Genomic DNA, 19307 nt, shown 5'->3' with positions numbered 1-19307 from the left:
TTTTAGTTGGTATCAGTACTGCTTTAAAGTGGGTTTTCTTTTTGTTTGAAATCTATTAAAAACTTAAATCCCAAAAACTTTTTCTGGGGAAAGTCAGTAGTCTTTAATGATTTCCATATTTGCCCTGGGAACACCATAAATCCCTATTTTTAATCAGTTTTCTAGAAGCTTTCCATGCCATGTATGTGAGCCAGTTTGATTTCTTTCCAATTATTTGATGATAAACTTCATTCATCAAACTGTTGAGCTTATTCTGGTATACTTGTTTATGTTTCCGAGATCTTTGGCTGCAGATGTATTTCCTTGTGTTTTTCTTTCTTAAACCTAGTGTAGAGTCTTTAGATATTCTATGAGTCAGAGATACACTTTTTCCTGGAATAAGCATTCCTTTGTATCAGGTGCCAGGAAAACAGAACAGTTGGACTCTGATTCCTATGACTGTCTGTCTGCACGGCTGACTACACTGTTCTCCCACCGTGGCAGGAGCTCTTGAGGCTGTTTGCCATGGGTAAGGCTGAGACACAGGGACAATAGGAGAAGCAGGGAGGGGAGAAAAGAAGAGCAGTGGAATACAGAATGTGACCAGCAGTTGTCTCCATTTTTCTTCCTCTTGATCAGACTTGGATTGTGAGCAGTGACTAGTGTATTGGTAGTTGGTAGTTACAGGAATATAATTTTAGATCCTTAAGGACTTAGATTATATCATTTAAATTGTATAACTTATAAATAAAAAAGGTGATATATAGTGATAAAATGACTCATTATCCAAGGTTATAAATAGTATAACTAGGATTTGAAATTAGTTCTTTTAACCCCAAGTTCAGTATTTTATTTACTAATGCAGCAATTTTCAACCTTTTCCACCTCATGACACAAACTAATTACTAAAATTCTGTGACACACAGAAAAAAATGTTTTTTGCTGATCTGATTAAAAAATAGGTATAATTTTGATTCATTCACACTGGATGGCTACTGTTGTGTTGGCTGTTATCATTTTTCTCTTTGATAATTTAAGGGAAGAGAGGTCAGTGCTTCTGATTAAATAGTCAAGCATGTTTTAAAAATTCTTGTGACATACTGGTTAAAATTCACTAGTAATGCAACTCCTCATGGTTTATTTACATTTGTGTATGCATCAAATATTAAGTGATGAGATTTTAGGTATAAATGATCTATATGTTATGTATGGAAGGCAAATTTGTACATGTCTTCAAAAATAATGGTCAGAATAATGGTAGTACTAGGTACTAGGTAGTAATATTGGTAGTACTAGGATGTATTAATGAAGTAAGAGTGATAAAGATGTAGATCATTAAAAGCATATAAAGTTTTTTACTTATTTTTTAATAACTTGTGTCTTATTATAAAAGTAATGCTTATTCACTATACACAGTTTAGAAAATGGCAAAACAAATACCCAAATCCCACCACCTAGAAATTTTTTCATGTGTGGTATATTTGTGCATTTTTAAAAAATTACAAAAATGGAATTATTTTCAATATACTCTTTTATAATTTCCAAGCTGGAGAACCAAGCTTGGAAAACTGAGGGTGGCTTGGCAGTCTTGAACACTGCCGGATCATGCTACAGAATAGAGGTATGAATGAGCAACGTTAAAGGGCACTTAAAGACTCAGCTAGAATGGAGTTTGTTTTGTGGAGTCTGAATTGAAGTAGTTGAGGATTGGTAGTCCTTGGGTAGATGGCAGACTGTTGCCAGAATGGTAAGGCTTTTTCTCTTTCCTCTGGCCATAGTTCGTTTGGAGGTTATTTCAAATGGAAGAATTGCTGTTGGGCTCCAAAAGCCAAACAACTGGGTCTCCTATTTTAGCTAGAAATACTAGTAAGCTCTAGGATATGGAGGCAGGTTTCCTGATAGCAGACGATCGTGATCATTCTGTTGAGGATCCTTCTTTCTGGAGGGAATCCTGGTATAGTTGAAAAAAAGCAATGAATTGGAAATTAAAAGTCTCTGACATGTAGTGATCAGTTCCCCCCCTAACATCTCACTCCCTTTTCTTGAACTTTCCAGAACTTTATTTTTTGTTTCCTCCATTGTTTGGATGCTTTTAAGTTTGGCAAATTAATGTCAAATGAAGCTCTGTATACATTCTGAAGAGCTATGTAGATGTAACAAGGTATTAATACTGATGGTGAAGATGACATTTTTATTGTTTCATGGGCTTTTTATATGGTGCTTAGAATGTTTCTTAGAGTAATTTCTTTAAATATATGGAGTTTTAAAATGTAGGTCATATAAAGTACATGTATTTCTCTTTGTACATATACTTAGCCTTGGGCTTTGGATATTGCTTTTGAAATCTAAAAGCTAGCTCATGGGTAAATAAACTGTTCTCGTAAGCATTAAAAAAAGTGAAATGTGCTTGTGCCTTCTTTTTAAAAAGTGCTTTTATTTTTGAAATAGAAGCTTACCAGGTGTTAGTGTATGGGAGATAATCTGTGCTTCATTGTTTCTGGGAAAAGCTGTGTGTGCTGTAAAATAAATAAAATGACTAGTGGTCTTTTTATTAGATACTTGCCTTGTGGGGTTCATTTGGACATTTTTTCCCGTTTTTCTTTGGGAATCTTTTTCTTCTAAATTTCAGTATTATGGTCTGTCTTAACCTCATTTAGCCTCCGTGTGTGTGTGTGTGTGTGTGTGTGTGTGTGTGTGTATTCTGTTAGCTATAGTTTTAAAAGGTTTGGATATGGCCCTCTTATGACTTTAATCATGACTCATTCTCCCAGATTCTTCCTGGGTGCACGAATGGGCAAATAAGATAGACATAGACTATTAGACTTATTATTCTGGCTTATGAGTCAGTCTGAAGATCAGAGACCTTTAGTGGGTGCCTCTTTGATATCCCAGACCTTTCTCTTTATCCTTTTGCCACAGTTCTGGTCCTGTGTAGAGTGGGGGACTATTTATTTTCTCTCCATTTCAGAATTTGGATATAGGGTGTTACTGATCACCCTCCTTCCTGATTGTTCTTTGGGCCACACAGAATAAGTGTTCTTACTGACTTCACCTCAATTCTAGCTGTCCTGAGGGCATTTTAGTAAATGTACTGCATAGTGGTCTGTGTTACCTGATCTCTGCCCTCTTTGATGCTGAATCGTTTCCTGGTGAGATCTTGGAGCCTCAGAAGTTGTGATATCTTAGACTTGTGGTCTCTTAGATACCTTGTCCGCTCAGGCTGTTGCCTCACTACTTCATATATTAATAATCTCTGCCTTCACAGTTAGTTTAGTCCAACAGTACTTAGGGGGATGCCTTAAATTCATGTTTCTTCATAGGAAAGGAAGATGAAACATTTAGTCATACTACTTTGTATTAAAATACAATGAGGAAGGTATTTGCTACTAGCTTTTCAGTTATGAAGTCTACTTAGTAAAAGTAGTAAATACATATGGGACAAAAGTAGGTTTAAAGTTGTTTATGTGGAAAAGTAATATCATAATAAATAATAGAAGAATAAACTGTTTCGTGCACTTACAAGTGTAAGTGCAAACCTACTTTGCCCCACCCTGTATATGTTCAGCCTTATTCTTTAATACACATGCATTTAGAAAATCTAGAAAAAGCAAATAAGCATGAAGAAGACAAAACTTGATTTTCTCAACTGCTGCCTTTGCCCTTTGGAAAATTGACTCTATAGTATGATGAATTTCTAGTTGTTCTTTAGGTCTCAGCTCTTAGATTGAGGTCATTGCCTTAGAACAGTTTTCTTGACCCCTAGACTACATTCAGTAGGACTCTCCTTATATATTCTCATAGCTTTCTGTATGTCCACTGTAATACTCACACCACTTTACTGTTACTTACTTGCGTTGATGTCTGTCCATTGTAGAATGTAAGCTCTGTGACAGCTGGAAGTATGTTTGTTTTATTACTCTATTTCAGTGCTTGGAATATAGTGATTCCTTAATTTTAAAAAATTTATGAATTATCTTAAAACTTTTAACAGTTTTGACTTATTTCATACTTTTCTATGTGCCTCTGTACAGATGAAGATACACATGCAAGTGTGTACTTAACTTCTGTCAAGGTATTACACTGGTGTTTTACCTCATCTGTAGCAGTGAAAAAAAGTCAACATGCAGGGTAAAAATTGCCTTTTCATCTTTATAGTGCAGAATAGTAAGTCAACAAGTTTTTCCCTCCAGTGTTCAGTGATAAAATTCTGCTTACATACAGTGTTATTCAGTCTCTCTCTACAGAGACTTCCAAGGATTCTCCCAAAGCAGACCCTACTGTACTTTTACAGCGATCTCTCCTGCTGTTTACTTGTATATACTGGCTTCAGTTTCTGCTCTTGTTAGTTCTCAGTTTCCCTTGTATTTTCTGGTTTCTGTTTCTTTGTTCATGCCATTCTTCCCCTTTGGGATACCTTAGCTTTTTTCTTTTCCATTTTCAAAACTTACCTCAAATTCCATCTGCTATGTTTTTATTTTTTTTCTGGCTAAACCTGAGTAGTCTCTTTTCACTTCTGAGCTCATGGCATTTATTGCCTGTAGCTGTCCTTTGACACTCATTTACCATTTGGGGGCTTTTTCTTAAATCTCTTGCTCTTGTGTATGTGTGTCTTTTCTAGTCAACTGGATTGTTAGATCACTGAAGGCAGGAATAGTCTTCTTTTATTTCTTTCTGTTCTTTGGTTTTTCCCTGGCACAGTTGCTCAGTTAATGGTTTATTTGGTTAACTATAAGAACTTGCCCCGCTTATTTTATGGAATGAACTCTGAAGAAAGTACTTTGAGATTACTTTGTATGTCTTTAAAAAAATTTCCACAAATACCCAATTCCATTGTGTCTTACTGCTTGATGTAATAGCTGACACTAAGGTATTAGGGAAATCTGTATTCATATAGCGCAAGAAGCTTAAGTAACTGTGGGTGCCCTGTGGCCTGCTTGTTGAGAAATTTCTCATGGTACAGCATGAAATAAGATTTTACTAGGTAAGGGAAAAGAAGTACATGGGTTAGAGGCAAGCTTTTTTACCTGGGTAGAGATCCATTTCTTATTAGTCAAGTCCCTGGGAAGCTGATTAAATTTCATTAATGTATTGAGTTTCATGTTTATTAAATGACTAACTTTATTACAGCACTCCAGTGCAGCAATTTTCAACTTTTTTCATCACATTCTCATACACAAACTAATTGCTAAAATTCTGTAGCTCACACAAATATATTTTTTGCCAATCTTACAAAAATATAAGCATAATTTTGATTTATTCACATTGGATATCTGCTGTTGTATTGGTTGTTGTCATTTTTTTTTATTTGTGAGTCTAAGGGAAAAGAGGTCAGTGCCCCTGACTGAATAGTCAGGTACTGTATGTTTTAAAAATTCTCGTGGCACACTGGTGTACCATAGCCCACTAGGTGAAAATCGCTTCTCTAGTGGCTTGAATGAGAAATTGTCTCCTTGCTATAGGTAGAGAGCTATTTAAGAAATTCTGTTTAGGGGCAGTGACTCAGGTGATCCTGTCTGGAGGCATGTTTCTTGCCGGGGCAGTGCACCAACCACAGGGAATGAGTTTTCATGGACAAGCTAAATTGGCATTTAGGAGCAAGGCTCATGGATTCAAGTTCAAGCTGGTGGAGTAGGAAGATCTGAGTTCACCTCCTCTCATTGACTCCAAAACTGCAACTACATATAGAACAATTATCTCTGAGCACCACCTGAAGACTAGCAGAATAGATTTTCTACAAGTACAGATATAAAGTAAAAGCCACATTGAAAAGGGTAGGCGGGTAGAGACTAAGCCTAGTCAGGACCTGCCCTACTCCCTACTCCTCATGCAGTGACTCACGAGTGGGAGGGTTATCACAACTGTAGAGGTCGTTGTCCCCAAAGAGCAAAGGGTCTGAGCCCTATCCTGGTGGACTGAACCAGGAAGTGGAGACCTCATGACATCTGGCTTTGAAAACCAGCGAGGCTGTAGGAAACTCAGGTTGTGCTCTTTCCGAGTTCTGGCACAGAGGGAACAGTTTGAAAAGCGGCTAGGCCATATTTGAAGGTGATACATTGACTAATTTTAGGGTGTGTGCTGGAGGGACAGGGATCTTTTGGAACTTGCTCATATCACAGGTGCTTATGGGCACCATTTTTCCCCCTTTCTTGAACCTGGCTGGTCTGACACTGGCAGGTGCCACATCTGACACTGTTTGCCCCCTCCCCCTGGCATTTCCCTGAGGACCTGCCCAGGGTAGCACCCCTCCAAAACACTTCCTGCCCTGCCACATATAGTGGGCAATATCACTCAGCACCAGCACACAGCAGTGTGTCTGCAACAGTGGGGGTGGACTTTGTAAGCCAGGCACCTGGAAGTGTTGTCCTGCACACCAATGAGCCTGTAATAGTTGTGGCTAGGCCTCATAGCCAGCAGGCCAGATACCAGCCTTGCCTGCTAGTGTGTCCATAGAAGTTGTGGCTCAGCCACAATAGGAGGCTACACTAGTTCACCCTCTAGGGGACCTGACTCTGGTGACAAGGGGGACATCTTCTCAATAAGGACCCCACAGGAAAATAAGGACACTTTTTCGAGATCAAGAGATTTAGCTTACCCATCTAATACAAATACACAGAAACAAACAGGCAAAATGAGGATAGAAAAGAATGTGTTCCAAACAACAACAACAAAAAATAACAGGACAAAAAAACAGGAAAAGAACTAAATGAAACTGAAGTACACTGTCTACTAGATGAGTTCAAAGTGACAGTCATAAAGATGCTCATTCAACTCTCCAGGCAAATGAAAAAAATCAAGTAAGAACTTCAGCAACTTGAAAAGACATGAAAGTTCTAAGAAAGGACATAACAGAACTGAAGAATGTAACAGTTGAAATGAAAAATTCACTGGAGGGAAGCAACAGCAAATAAGATGACACAGAAAAATCGATTAGCAATTGGGAAAACAGGATAGTAGAAGTCACCCAACTGTGGAAGATCAAAAAGAAGAAAGAATTTGAAAGAAGGAAGATAGCATAAGGAACCTTGGGACATCATCAAGTGTACTAACATTAGAATCTCCTTCCCCAGAAGAAGAGAGAGAAAGGGACAGAAAACCCATTTGAAGAAATAATGGCTGAAAGCTTTACTAACTTGGCAAAGGAAACAGACATCAAGTCCAGGAAGCACAGAGAGTCCCAAACAAGATGAACCCAAAGAGACCCACATCAAGATACATTATAATTAAGTTGTTAAAAGTTAAAGAGAGGATGTTAAAAGCAGAAAGAGAAAAACAACTAGTTACATACAAGGGTATTCCCATAAGACTGTCAGCTGACTTTTCAATAGAAACTTTGCATGCTGAATGATATATTCAACATGATTAAAGAAAAAAAACCTACAACCAAAAGTACTCTACCTAGCAAGGTTATCATTCAGAATTGAAGGAGAGATCAAGATTTTCTCAGACAAGCAACAGTTAAAGGAGTTCATCACCATGAAACTAGCATTACAAGAAATGTTAAAGGGAATTCTTTAAGTGGAAAGGAAAAGGCCAAAACTAGAAAGAAGAAAATACATGAAAAGAATATATCACTAGTAAAGGCAAACGTATAGTAAAGATAGTAGACCAACCACTTATAAATCTAGTATGAAAAAAATTACATGGCAGTAAACACCTATCAATAATTACTTCAAATGAAGTTGACTAAGTGCTCCATTGCAAAAACAGGATAACTGAATGGTTAAAAAAAAATAAAATGAGACCCCTACATATACTGCCTATTTGAGACTCCAGATTGAAAGATATGTGGAGAGTGAAAATAAAGGAATGGAAAAGATATTTCCTGAAAATGGAAATGAAAAAAAAAAAAAAAAAAAAGAGTGCTCACTTCGGCAGCACATATACTAAAATTGGAATAATACAAAGAAGATTAGCATGGCCCCTGCACAAGGATGACACACAAATTCGTGAAGCGTTTCATATTTTTAACTGTACTTGAAAAATAACTAAATAAAATTTTTAAAAAAAGAAGCTAGGATAGTAATACTTAGACAAAAAGACTTTAAAACAAAGGCTGTATAACAAGAGACAAAGAAGGACCCAGCAATTTTCTGGGGGCTTCAGATAAGCCCCCAGAAGTGGAACAATTCAAAAAGATATATACACTTCTATGTTAACTGCAGCATTATTTACAATAGTCAAGTTATTGAAGCAACCTAGGTGTTGCTTCACTAGATGAATGGATAAAGAAGTGGATGTGTGTGCACATGCACATAACACACCGGACTATTACTTAGCCTTGAAAAAGAAATAGATCTTGTCATTGTGACAACATGCATAGACCTAGAGGGTATTATGCTAAGTACAGTTAAGTCAGAGAAAGGCAAATACTCTTTCATTTCACTTAGGTGTGGAATCTAAAAAAACTAAAATGAATAAACAAAATAAACTGACCCACAGATACAGAAAAACTGACAGTTGCCAGAGGGTTGGGTGGTGGGGGTATGGGCAAAAAGGTTAAGGGAATTAAGAGGTACACACTTATAAATAAGTCATGGAGATGTAAAGTGCAACATAGGGAATATTAATAATATCAATATCACAATAACTTTGTATGGTGGCAGATGTGTGATGGACTTTTTGTGGTGATCCCTTTCACTATGTTCTACATGTGAAACTAATATACTATTATATGTCACCTACTTTAATTCAGAAGAGCTTTGCATTTCAGAATAAAAATTAGACATGAAAAAAATTTTGTTTGATTTGTTTCCTAGGGTCTAAATCTTCTATTGTGGTATAACCACAGAATCACTAGGTATTATAAAAAGTAGGGATGAAAATTTTAAAAAGATATTTAGAGTCCCAGTTTTCTGTTGTCATAGGAGTTAAATGAAATGGTTTTCCTACTATTTACTAAGTTAGGTGAACTTGCTTACATGTTGCCTCTCATCAAACTGTTAAAATATAAAATGTAGATTGTATTGATGTGGAAGATATTTTATTTGCTTTTTGTTTAGGTATAAAGAGGATGGTGAAGCTTTATTAATTTTGCTTCCCTCAGAAGAAAAAGGGATGGTACAGCAGCTTCTCCAGAAGAAAGTGCCTGTGAAGGAAATCAAGTAGGAACTACTTTGTATCATGATGTAATTGTTGAGATAACAAAGGCATGAAATTATTATGCTTAATTATGTATGCCTGATTTCCTCCTTTCTCTAATATGTTCTACTATTTGGTTTGTGACTTTTTTGTTTTTTAACTTTTTCAGAAGACTGTTGATAGAGCAAATAATATAAAAAATAGAACTTGTTGGCTTTAAGAGATATTGATGGTTGAAAGAACTAAATCTCCTAGATGAAAATATTCAGGGTTATTTGTTCATTTGTTCAGAGGATTGTATTCCTCTGTCATTGAAGATATTTAGATTGAGTGTTAGCAGAATTGAACAGAGGCCCAGTTGTTTTGAGGCCTGTGAAACACCCTGGCGTTTATTTGGAGAAAAATAATTGGGAAGGTTGTTTAATTGGGGGTAGGAGAGGAAAGGCTTTAGATGAAACGACATTGGCTGTGAGGTGATAATGGTCTGAATGAAAGTTGTCTACCTTCGCATATTTTGAAATTTACTATAATTTAAAACCTAACTAAAACCACGTAATCTACCAGTGTCTGTCATCACTTCAGCCTTGTGTGAACAAAGCGGTTCAGTCTAAAATCAGGAAAACAAGTGGGTTTCTTAGGTGAAACCGATACCCTCATAAGAATTTCACTTATTTCAGTAGCCTAACTTGGAAGAGTTAATTTAAGTAACAGTTCTTTTATATTATGCCTAATATTCAGAAAAGGAAAATGATATTAATATCCCTTGTTTTTTTAGTTGGTTTTATGACATTTGACTGAAAATAGAAATATACAAATGACATTAGATTTCATTTATTCCATTTCATCGATGATTCATCTCCCACAAAAGGTTACTTTCTAACTTTACAGACTTAAGTTACCAATGTTGATTGTGCTGTTTATTAACCTTAGTATCTTTCACTCACTCAGCTTGGGTGTTTACAGATCTTTGATCTTTCATTTCTTTTTTCCTGTATTATTAATAACATGCAAGAGAGCCAAATTTCTGTCTAGTGTAATTTCAGTTTAATCTGGCTCATAGATGAGAAATAATGTTATGGATGTAAAAGTACTAAGGAAACCAGGAAAATATTGCCATGTAGTAGTTTCAGTTTCCAAAATTGAAATGTCTTATTTAACCTTTATCTTTTTGTTACAAAGAATAAATCCAGAAAAACTTATAGATGTCCAGAAAAAACTGGAGTCATTTTTAGCTCAAGATCAAGATTTAAAGGAAAGAGCTCAAAGGGTAAGTTATTTTTTGAATTTGATACCTTCATTGGAATGGAGCATATATATAATAAAGTTAAATTTAATCATTTTCTTATACTTCTGGTTGTATGATTATACCTCAGATATTCAAGTAGTATAATTTTCAAGTAAGATTTGCTTATTTTTAACTTTTAAAAGAATTATATGTTATATATATATTTAAACTTTTAAAATACTATATATTTTACATATATATATATAAGAAATGTATACATATTTCCTATAGTAACTTGGGAAAATGTCTATTACTTGTTCATAGAAAGTACTCTTAAAGATGATTTTTAAGTGCATAGTGACCTAATTTCTAGTGTACTTGAAAAGTTATGAACATTCGACTTCTTCTATGAAGCTTATAACTCCTGACTATGCTTTCTTGATTGTAAGATTAACATCTCTTCTTATATATTAATTTAAAATTCTAGAAAGCATAACACTTTTCCTAAATTGTCTTTTGGACTGAGACTTTAATCTATAAGTATAACTTAATTTTGCTAAATACTTCTGTGGACTTTGAAATTCTCTCGATTAGCAAATGTAAAAAGAAGTGTTACTTTTAGTTAAACTTATTTCTTAGAGTCCCCAGCAGTAGATCCTTTTGAAAAGGAAGATGTGAAATTAATTTGGATTATGAGTACAGCTATCCAGTCTTTGAATTGACAAATATTTGAGTCCATGTTATAAAGCTCTTCATTTTCACCCTTTTACTTATATCATAATCATGAGATTTGCATACCATGTGTACATCTGCACTTACCATGATACGTCAGCAATAAGGGAGAGAGCAGGGATTCAGGGATTTGATTCTATTTCAGCAGATAAAGTGGGAGGAAAAAAAGAGAGGCGATATAGAAATGGCATCCTAATAAAGGAGAGCTGAAGCCAAAAACCAGTCATAGTTGAGCTTTTATGTTATGGTTTTGAAACTGGATATTTTCAGCAAGGAAGTTTTATTTAAAGAACAGATCTTCCTTATGCTTAAAAAGTTATGTTATATTTTATCAAATTATCATCACCATGCTTCAAATAACATGATGAAAGCAAAAATTTGAATGCTTACTATGTGCCAGGTACTTAGCCATGACATGACTTTTATGTGACAGTTTGTGAATTGTTTTAATCTTCCCAAAAACCTGTGAGGTAGGTGGTACTGATTAGATTTTATAGATGAGTATATAGTATTTTCAGAAAATTAAAAGTTGTCCAGGGCCACATGGCTATTAAATGGCAGACTTCAGATTCCAATTCAAACCTGCCTTTCTTCAGAACTTCATGATAACCTCAGGAAAAATTAACCCCATGATAGAAGAAAACCAAATAAAGAACCATTCAAAGTTCGACTTCTATAAGCCCGTTTCACTTGAAATGTAATGAAAAGCCCTTTAAACACATTTTTTTTTAGACCTTTTGGACATTTATATGAGAATAGACATGTTTGTTTAGTGGACACACTTTAAGCTAGGAATTAAATCTTTCTTTTAAGAGATTTGGACATAGTACATGCATTTAAAAATAATATATATAAATTCTGATATGTTGTGACTTGCCACATACCTAGGAGGTTATTTAGTTATGAATTGGGAAATATGAAACACTGGAAGGATATTGTTCACTGGTTTGTGCAAAACACAAAATGAGCCTGCCAGAACAAAGATTATAGAATACCATATTGAAATAAATGATGTGATTTATTGGGTTTCACGCATGGCTTAGCGGAATGGCTAATTGTATTCCCAGCAGCAGCAAGCTTTCTAGTTTCATAGAAATGATTTTCTAGCTTTTAGTTTTAATCTGGGTAGAACAAAAGCGATAAGCAACTTGGGTGATTTCTCCAGGGGTGTCCAACCTTTTGATGTCTCTGGGCCACATTGGAAGAAGAGGTGCCTTGGGCCACGCATTGAATACACAAACACCAATGAAAACAAAAAAATCTCAGTGTTTTAAGTAAATTTAGGAGTTTTTGTCGGGTTGCATTCATAGCTGTCCTGGGTCGCATGTGGCCTTCAGGCAATGGGTTGGTCACCCCTGTGATGTTTTAGGGGGAAAATTGAACTGGAGCCATGATCCTGCTGTACAGACAGGGAAGATGGTATGAAGATTCGTGTAAATGGTTTGAAGGAAGGATTAGTATAAAGTTAGAGAGAATGTGAAGTTTAGAAATACACAATGAGAATTAAATATACTTTATGAAAATTAATTTTAAAATCTAAAAATAAAAATGCCTACTTAGAGTGTTTTATAATCTTTGTTACTTGCTTGTTTTATAAACTGACCATGTTTAATTGTTGGTTTGTATAGTTCCTGGCATAAAGATAGTTAAAAAAACAAACAAAAGAATATATTGCATGAGGACAGATTACTTGAAATTATAATGATGAATTACTTGAAATTATAATAGAAAAGGAATAAACTTTAGGAGTAAACTTGTTCCTGTCATGACTTTATTAAATTGAATTTAGTTAAATACAGTAAAATTGCATTTTGCTAGAAAACTTGTCCTTTGACTAGTACAGTAATAATTATTAATAATGAGCACTTATTGATACTTTCTGTATTCTGGAAGATAAGCCCTGGTATTCTACATGCATTTTCTTATTTAATTCTCATAATAGAAGGTGCTATTATGTCTGTTTCATAGATGAGGGAACTGACAAGGAAATAAGAAACTGTCTCAGCAAGTAAAATATGGAGCTCAGGTTATCATCCGTATTATTCCAAAGCCCGTGTTTTTCCCCATTACATCATGTTGCAACTGAATGATAATAACTTCTAGAATAGTTTTCTGAGAAGGTGATATTCTATGTTGGGTTGGCTTGATGAAACCAAATTTAAAGTCTTTTTAATATTACAGTTTTAAAAAAGTAGGGTTTTTTGGTGGAATAGGGGGATATGCTCAACTATTTTTGAGGTTTTTCACTACTGTTGGATTTATCCCTTTGGTTAATTTTATCTTGCTTTAAATTCATTTTTTATTTCTGACTATTATGTCATATATTTAAACCTGTTTTACAGTGTTTTGTCTCCTATATACGTTCAGTATATCTGATGAAGGATAAAGAAATATTTGATGTGAACAAGTTACCTATACCTGAATATGCCTTGTAAGTATTCATGTTATAGTTCTAATTGTGAATCCTCAAAGTTAGAGGGAATTTCCTTGAAATCTGGTCCTCTGAGAGTCTTAGTTTAAACTACTGTGCCTAAAGCTTAAGAGAATCTTTTAAAGTTCTGCAGAGAAAAAGATTCTATAAACTGGAAAACTAATTGAGCATTCAGTTCTTATCAGGAAGAAGTTTCTTTCTTTTAAGTATAAAGTCCTTAGAGTTACCCTGGTAGGTTCCTGTAGTTTGGTCTTAAAGAAGATGGAGAGCAGTTGATAAGTATTCTTTGAAATCTTTAAATGTCTGCAGTCCTCTTTATTCTCTGAAACGCTGGCCTGCATTACAGCAGATAGTTCTTTTCATGCTTTGGATAAAAATCTCTTTGTCAGTTCTTCCCTTATTTTAAATTGGTATCTTATACTGTTTATTACCTAGCTATTCTTTGTGCCTTGGTGTTTCTTATAGGTACTCATAGGTAACTATAGTTTCTAATAGGTAACTTATTACCATGGGAAATGTCCCTGTTTAGTAACTGAGGTAACTGTTATGTGAAAATGGGACTCTGGTCTTGTTTTGGCTTAGTATTTGCAGCATTATTTTCCCAACTTTTTCAGCAATAAAGGAGTGTCTATTTTCTAATGGGGTTCTGCCTGTGGAAAAAGCATTGACAAAATCCAATAGAAGCACCCTTGAGGTTAATCATACTTTGAATTTCAGCATGAAATTTCCCAGTCTGTGATGAAATACTGCATATACTTTCAAGGTAAAGTCTGTATAGTTGGCCTGCTCTCCAGGAATTTGAGTGTCTTTACCTTTAAATTGAGTCTAATAAAAATTTATATCTGGGTGAGCTGCTGCTTTGTACTCTTCATGTGAGATTGCAAGTATGATATAACAGGTGATTTGTCTGCTGTAACATTTTAGAACCATTTACATTGCTAGATAACAGAAGTAAGGCCATTGACTTTCTGGGTGATGGACGGAAACAACATGGCATAGATAATATGTTTTTATTTATCTGTTTATGCACCAGTTACTAATTTTACCATTTCTGAGTGCAAGTCTTGGTTTAGGTTATTAGCTAATATTTTTTGCTCCATAAGTTCTGTCCTGGTTTTCTAAATGACTTAGCTCAGAGATTAGCAAACAGGGGAGACAGGTCTTAACACAGTGAGACCCTATGTAGGGGACATTTTATTGCCAGAGATGCCAATTAATCTTATCTGTTTACAGTTGAAGACCGGTGCTTTTTATCGATGATGCTTAGGAAAGGCAGAAAGATAACTTGGGAGCCTAAATTATTAGTACAGTTTAATTTGTTTTTAGTTAATTTTTGTGGATGTTTACTCATAGAGCTATGATTTTCTTGGCCTATATAATTTTTTAGAAGACTTTGATACTTAAAGCAATGCTATGTATACAGGTTATAATAAAGGTTTAAAATTATTTTACTACTCTGCAAAGATGCCCGCTAGGGTGGGTTTGTGCATGAAGATAATTCTGGCCCAGATGGAAATGCAGAAATCCTTTGCTTCCTAGCATAACCAAAAGGAGGATAACAACCAATCTAAAAATAAAAAAACAATCAGAAGTGCCAGAAAATCAAACTGCATGGAACTCCGACAGTGAAGGAATTAAGGCAATATTCAGCCAGACCGGTAGGAAGGAGATGGGCAGCCAGGCGGGTAGAGGAGACCGCAGCAAAGAGGTGGACCTAGGGCCGGCGAGGAGGTTCCCCAGAGAGGCTGCAGACTGCGAGGGTGGGCCTGGCTGAAAGGACCTGCTGTGAGGCGGCAGACTGCCCGAGTGAGGCAGGGCTGGCTGAATGGACTCTGACTCAAAGCTAGCTGCAAACTAGGGTGGGGGTTGCCATGGCAGGAGGAACTTTTAATTTCACGTGAGATTTCTTTGGAAAGTGGGGCTAGAACCAAGTAAGCAAGCTGCATTGTTACCTCCCTGACCTCTTCCCCTTAGATAGTGCCACAGTGCAGCAAATAGGTTTGCCCTGCCCCCTTACAACATAACAGGTGCGCCAAGACAAAGAAATATGGCCCAGATGAAAGAGTAGACCAGAACTCCAGAAAAAGAGCTAAGTGATGAGGAGATAGATAGCCAACCTATCTGATGAAGAATTCAAAACCCTGGTAATCAAGATGGTCACAGAACTGATTGAACTTGGTTGCAAAATGAAAGAACAAATGAAGGCAGCCCAAAGTGAAATAAAGCAACATATTCAGGGAGCCAACAGTGATGGGAAGGAAACCAGGACTCAAATCAACAATTTGGAACAAAAGGAAGAAATAGACACTCACCTGGAACAGAATGAAGAAACAAGAGTTAAAAAAAACGAGGAGAGGCTTAGGAGTCTCTGGGACAGCGTTAAACGTTACAATATCTGAATCATAGGGGTGCCAGAAAGAGAAGAACAAGAGCAAGAAGTTGAAAACTTATTTGAATAAACAATGAAGGAAAACTTTCCCGATCTAGCAAAAGAAATAGAGGAGGGGAAGAATAGGGGAGGAAAAGTACAGGGAAGAAGAAGCATAATTGGTAGGCATAAAATAGATGGGGAGAAGTTAAGAGTGGTATAGGAAACAGAACTCAAAGAACTTATATGTACAACCCATGGACATGGACTAAGGGGTGGGGAATACTGGAGGATTTGGGGAGGAGAGGAGGGGGGATAAAGGAGGAAAAATTGGGAAAACTGTAATAGCATAATCAATAAGATACTTAAAAAAATAAAACTATTTTACTAAAAAGATGTGTTTTGAATACTTATTATGTACAGTGTATTGTGCTAGCTGTTAAAATCAAAGAGGTATAGTATATATTCCTACCTGAAGGGAGCTCCAAGTTTTAGGAGCTGAGAGACATGTAAATGTAACTGTTACACAGTGAGAGAAATGATTTAATATGAGCTCGTGATCCTAATCCATAGCCCCTACAGCAGTGATAATGACAAGTTCTCAGTAGTGACAGTCTCTATGTGAGGCACTATTTTTAAGTGTATCGTGTCTGAAATTTTATTCTTACACTAACCCTATGATGTAGGTACTTACCACACCATGTTGCAAATGAGGGAACTGAGGTATAGAGAAAGTAATGTCCTTTGATCACATGGCTAGTAACTAATAGAGCCAGGGTTTAAACCTTAATAGTCCTATTTATGAATCTATACTTTACATATTGTACCTCTCACTTTCTGTGAATCATGTCTTACAGGAAAAAGGCAGTGGGTTCATGTTGTAATGTTAGGTGTTTTTTTTACAGCAGACCTTGCTCTAAGAGTTGATTTCCAGTCCATCAGTGGGAACTAAGAAGCTGATCATGAAGTGAATCTTGATATCAGAGGGAGAAAATAATTTTTTCTTCTTTTGTGGTCTCTGGTTTAAGAATCTTTTTGATAGAGTGATTATGTCATATTAAGTCTTTAAGAAAGGAGGATGATGATACTGGAGTTTTTTCTTTGCAGAGAACTGTTTTGTGCTTCCATGGTCATGTATTTTCCAGCTCTAGTATTTACATTTTATAAAGTGTTTTCATACACTTTAGTATATGAGCTCCACAATAATTGTAAAGTAGATCTGGTAGGTATTGTTGTCCCATGTTTGAAGAAGCTGAGTCTGAAAGGGTTACACTGGAAATAGGCAGATCTAGTACTTCAATTATTTTTGTTTCTGATCTCATGCTCTTTATGTCAAGTTAACCTCTTAATGAAAAAGGGGGTGTCTTCAGTGTTTTATGATAGGTAGTCAGTATTTTCTGGCTTACCTGTTGGGTCATCTAACCTGTCAAGATTTTGTATCTGAGGAACATTTTCTTTGGAAAAATGCTGTAAAAATAGATCTCAGCTTTTGAGAAACTGTTTCATAATATCCATAAACATGCCACGAGTATATTGAGATAACTGTTTTTATTTGCCCATATTTAAGGTCTCTTGGTCTTGCTGTGGCGCCACGGGTAAGATTTCTTCAGAAAATGCAGAAACTACCCACCAAAGAATCGATAGTGAGCCAAGATAGTAAAGTAACTGAGCCAAGGGCTCCCTCCCTCACCAGTGATGAAGTGGAAGAATTTAGAGCCTACTTCAATGAGAAAATGTCCATCCTTCAGAAAGGTGGGAAAAGACCAGAAGGGACAGAGTTTGGACTGGCTAATGGAATTAGTGATGAAGAAGAAGAAGATAAAGAAGAGGAAGAAGAAATAGAAGAGAAACTGAGAAAAGCTAAAGGGTATCAAGGTGATTCTGTCCCTAGCACTGATGAGTCACCAAAGAACAAGGAAGCTCCTTTGCAGTTCTTGGCCGGAGATGGTGATGAAGAGGAGGAGGAGGAAGATGGACTTGATGCCAATTTCTTTAAGGTGAAGCGGCACAATGTGTTTGGGTTGGACCTTAAGGAGAGTAAAGCTTTACAGGTAAGTGGACTCCCAGTGGAGGGTCTTCTAATGTTCCCCATCGCTTTTTATGTGTTGCTTGGTTGCTTTTGGGCAACTATGGGAAAGCAAGAACTAGGAGAAAGTTGTAAAATGACTTTCTTTGCATTGTACTCTCCCCTTTTTTCTCTATATTTGGAGATAGGTGCCAAGGAATTCTCATTTTTTTAAGATTTGGGAACTCATAAGAACTTTAATCTTCTCATTTACTGGTATTCTGATGCATGTTATTAAAGTATCCAGAGTCATGATTATAACATCAAGGAGTATGATTGGGTTTCATGGTTTATGAGTGTGAGGATTACTTCATTATGATTCTTATTATACTACTTCTCTTTTAAATAATTACAGGTGTTCCTTACAACAATTTAATCTCTGTAAACATGAATTTTACTTTTTAAAAAAAATCTTCACTTGAGGACATCCGTATAGAGGGGAAGGGAGGGAGAGAGAGAGTGAGGGAGAGAAACGTTGGCTGTGTCTTGTACATGGCATTGACGGGCCTGCAACCTAGGCATGTACCCTGACTGGGGATTGAACGTGCAGCCCTTTGGTTTGCAGGATGACACGCCAACCAAGTGAGGTACACTGGGCATGAATTTTACTTTTAATAAGACATTTGCATTTGGGCACCAGTCTGGTGTCTTAAATGGAAAGCAAACACCTCTTTTTAAAAGGCCACTTACAAGTGGGAACCCAAAAAACCCAGGATTTATATATAAAAATTTATTTATTCTTATGTGTTTCAACTTCAGTCACTTCAGTCACCTTCAAGTACTCTCCTTTTGATGTAATACACCTATGGAGATTATTTCCACTGCTCAAAACAGTTTCTGAACTCATTAATTTTGATGCCTTTTAGTGTTTCTGCTGTTTTTTGTTTTATCTCTGCCACATCAGCAAAATGTTTCCCTTTGAGAACTTTTTTATCCCGGGAAACAAACCAAAAAAAAAAAATTGCTCTGGGTGAGATTGGGTGAATAGGGAGGGTGGGGTATGGGGGTAATGCCGTGGTTGGTCAAGAACTGCTGAACACTGTGTGGTGTGGGCAGGTGCACTTCTACATCACCCATCATGAAATGGGCAAAGGACATTGAAAGAGTCTTCAAAAACCTTCACTGAAACTGAACACAGCCTCTCACAACAGCACCAGCTGGTACAGTGATACAGATGGGTACCTAGAACAGTCACCTAGCAGGGAAAGCCTGTAGTACAAGGGGCCCATCCTCAGAAGATAATTCCATTTTTTGAGTACCCCTCATGTCATTTTTGTGTATATGTATTGCTTATGATATTGGTCTCTTACCTGTTGATTTCCATAAACATTAGGATATGGCCCCTGGCTTTTAACGTGTTCTGTGTGCCCTTGTCACACAGAATTGTTTGTTCGACTGCCTTCCCTCCTGGATTCTAAAATCCTTGATG

The 19307-nt window shown here is 36.2% G+C and overlaps 1 protein-coding gene and 1 non-coding gene across 2 annotated transcripts in view; both read left to right on the top strand.

The window, feature by feature from the left end:
- The window catches only part of DDX10 (DEAD-box helicase 10), a 263094-nt gene that overhangs the window by 41025 nt on the left and 202762 nt on the right, over positions 1 to 19307 (top strand). Inside the window, exons 10-13 of the mRNA XM_053670437.1 lie at positions 8979 to 9080; positions 10237 to 10324; positions 13357 to 13445; positions 17381 to 17864. Of these exons, the coding sequence (XP_053526412.1) occupies positions 8979 to 9080; positions 10237 to 10324; positions 13357 to 13445; positions 17381 to 17864 (763 nt within the window). The remainder of the gene's footprint in view (positions 1 to 8978; positions 9081 to 10236; positions 10325 to 13356; positions 13446 to 17380; positions 17865 to 19307) is intronic.
- On the top strand, positions 7839 to 7945 carry LOC119050724 (U6 spliceosomal RNA). Its single transcript, XR_005082807.2, has one exon. It is a non-coding gene; the product is annotated as a U6 spliceosomal RNA (small nuclear RNA).

The sequence above is a fragment of the Artibeus jamaicensis genome, unplaced genomic scaffold (genome assembly GCF_021234435.1).
Source record: "Artibeus jamaicensis isolate MK-2021 breed Jamaican fruit bat unplaced genomic scaffold, CSHL_Jam_final contig_585, whole genome shotgun sequence".
In the NCBI taxonomy this organism is placed as follows: Eukaryota; Metazoa; Chordata; class Mammalia; order Chiroptera; family Phyllostomidae; genus Artibeus; species Artibeus jamaicensis.
The sequence above is the reverse complement of the archived record's forward strand: the minus strand, read 5'-3'. Positions and strand labels throughout refer to the sequence as shown.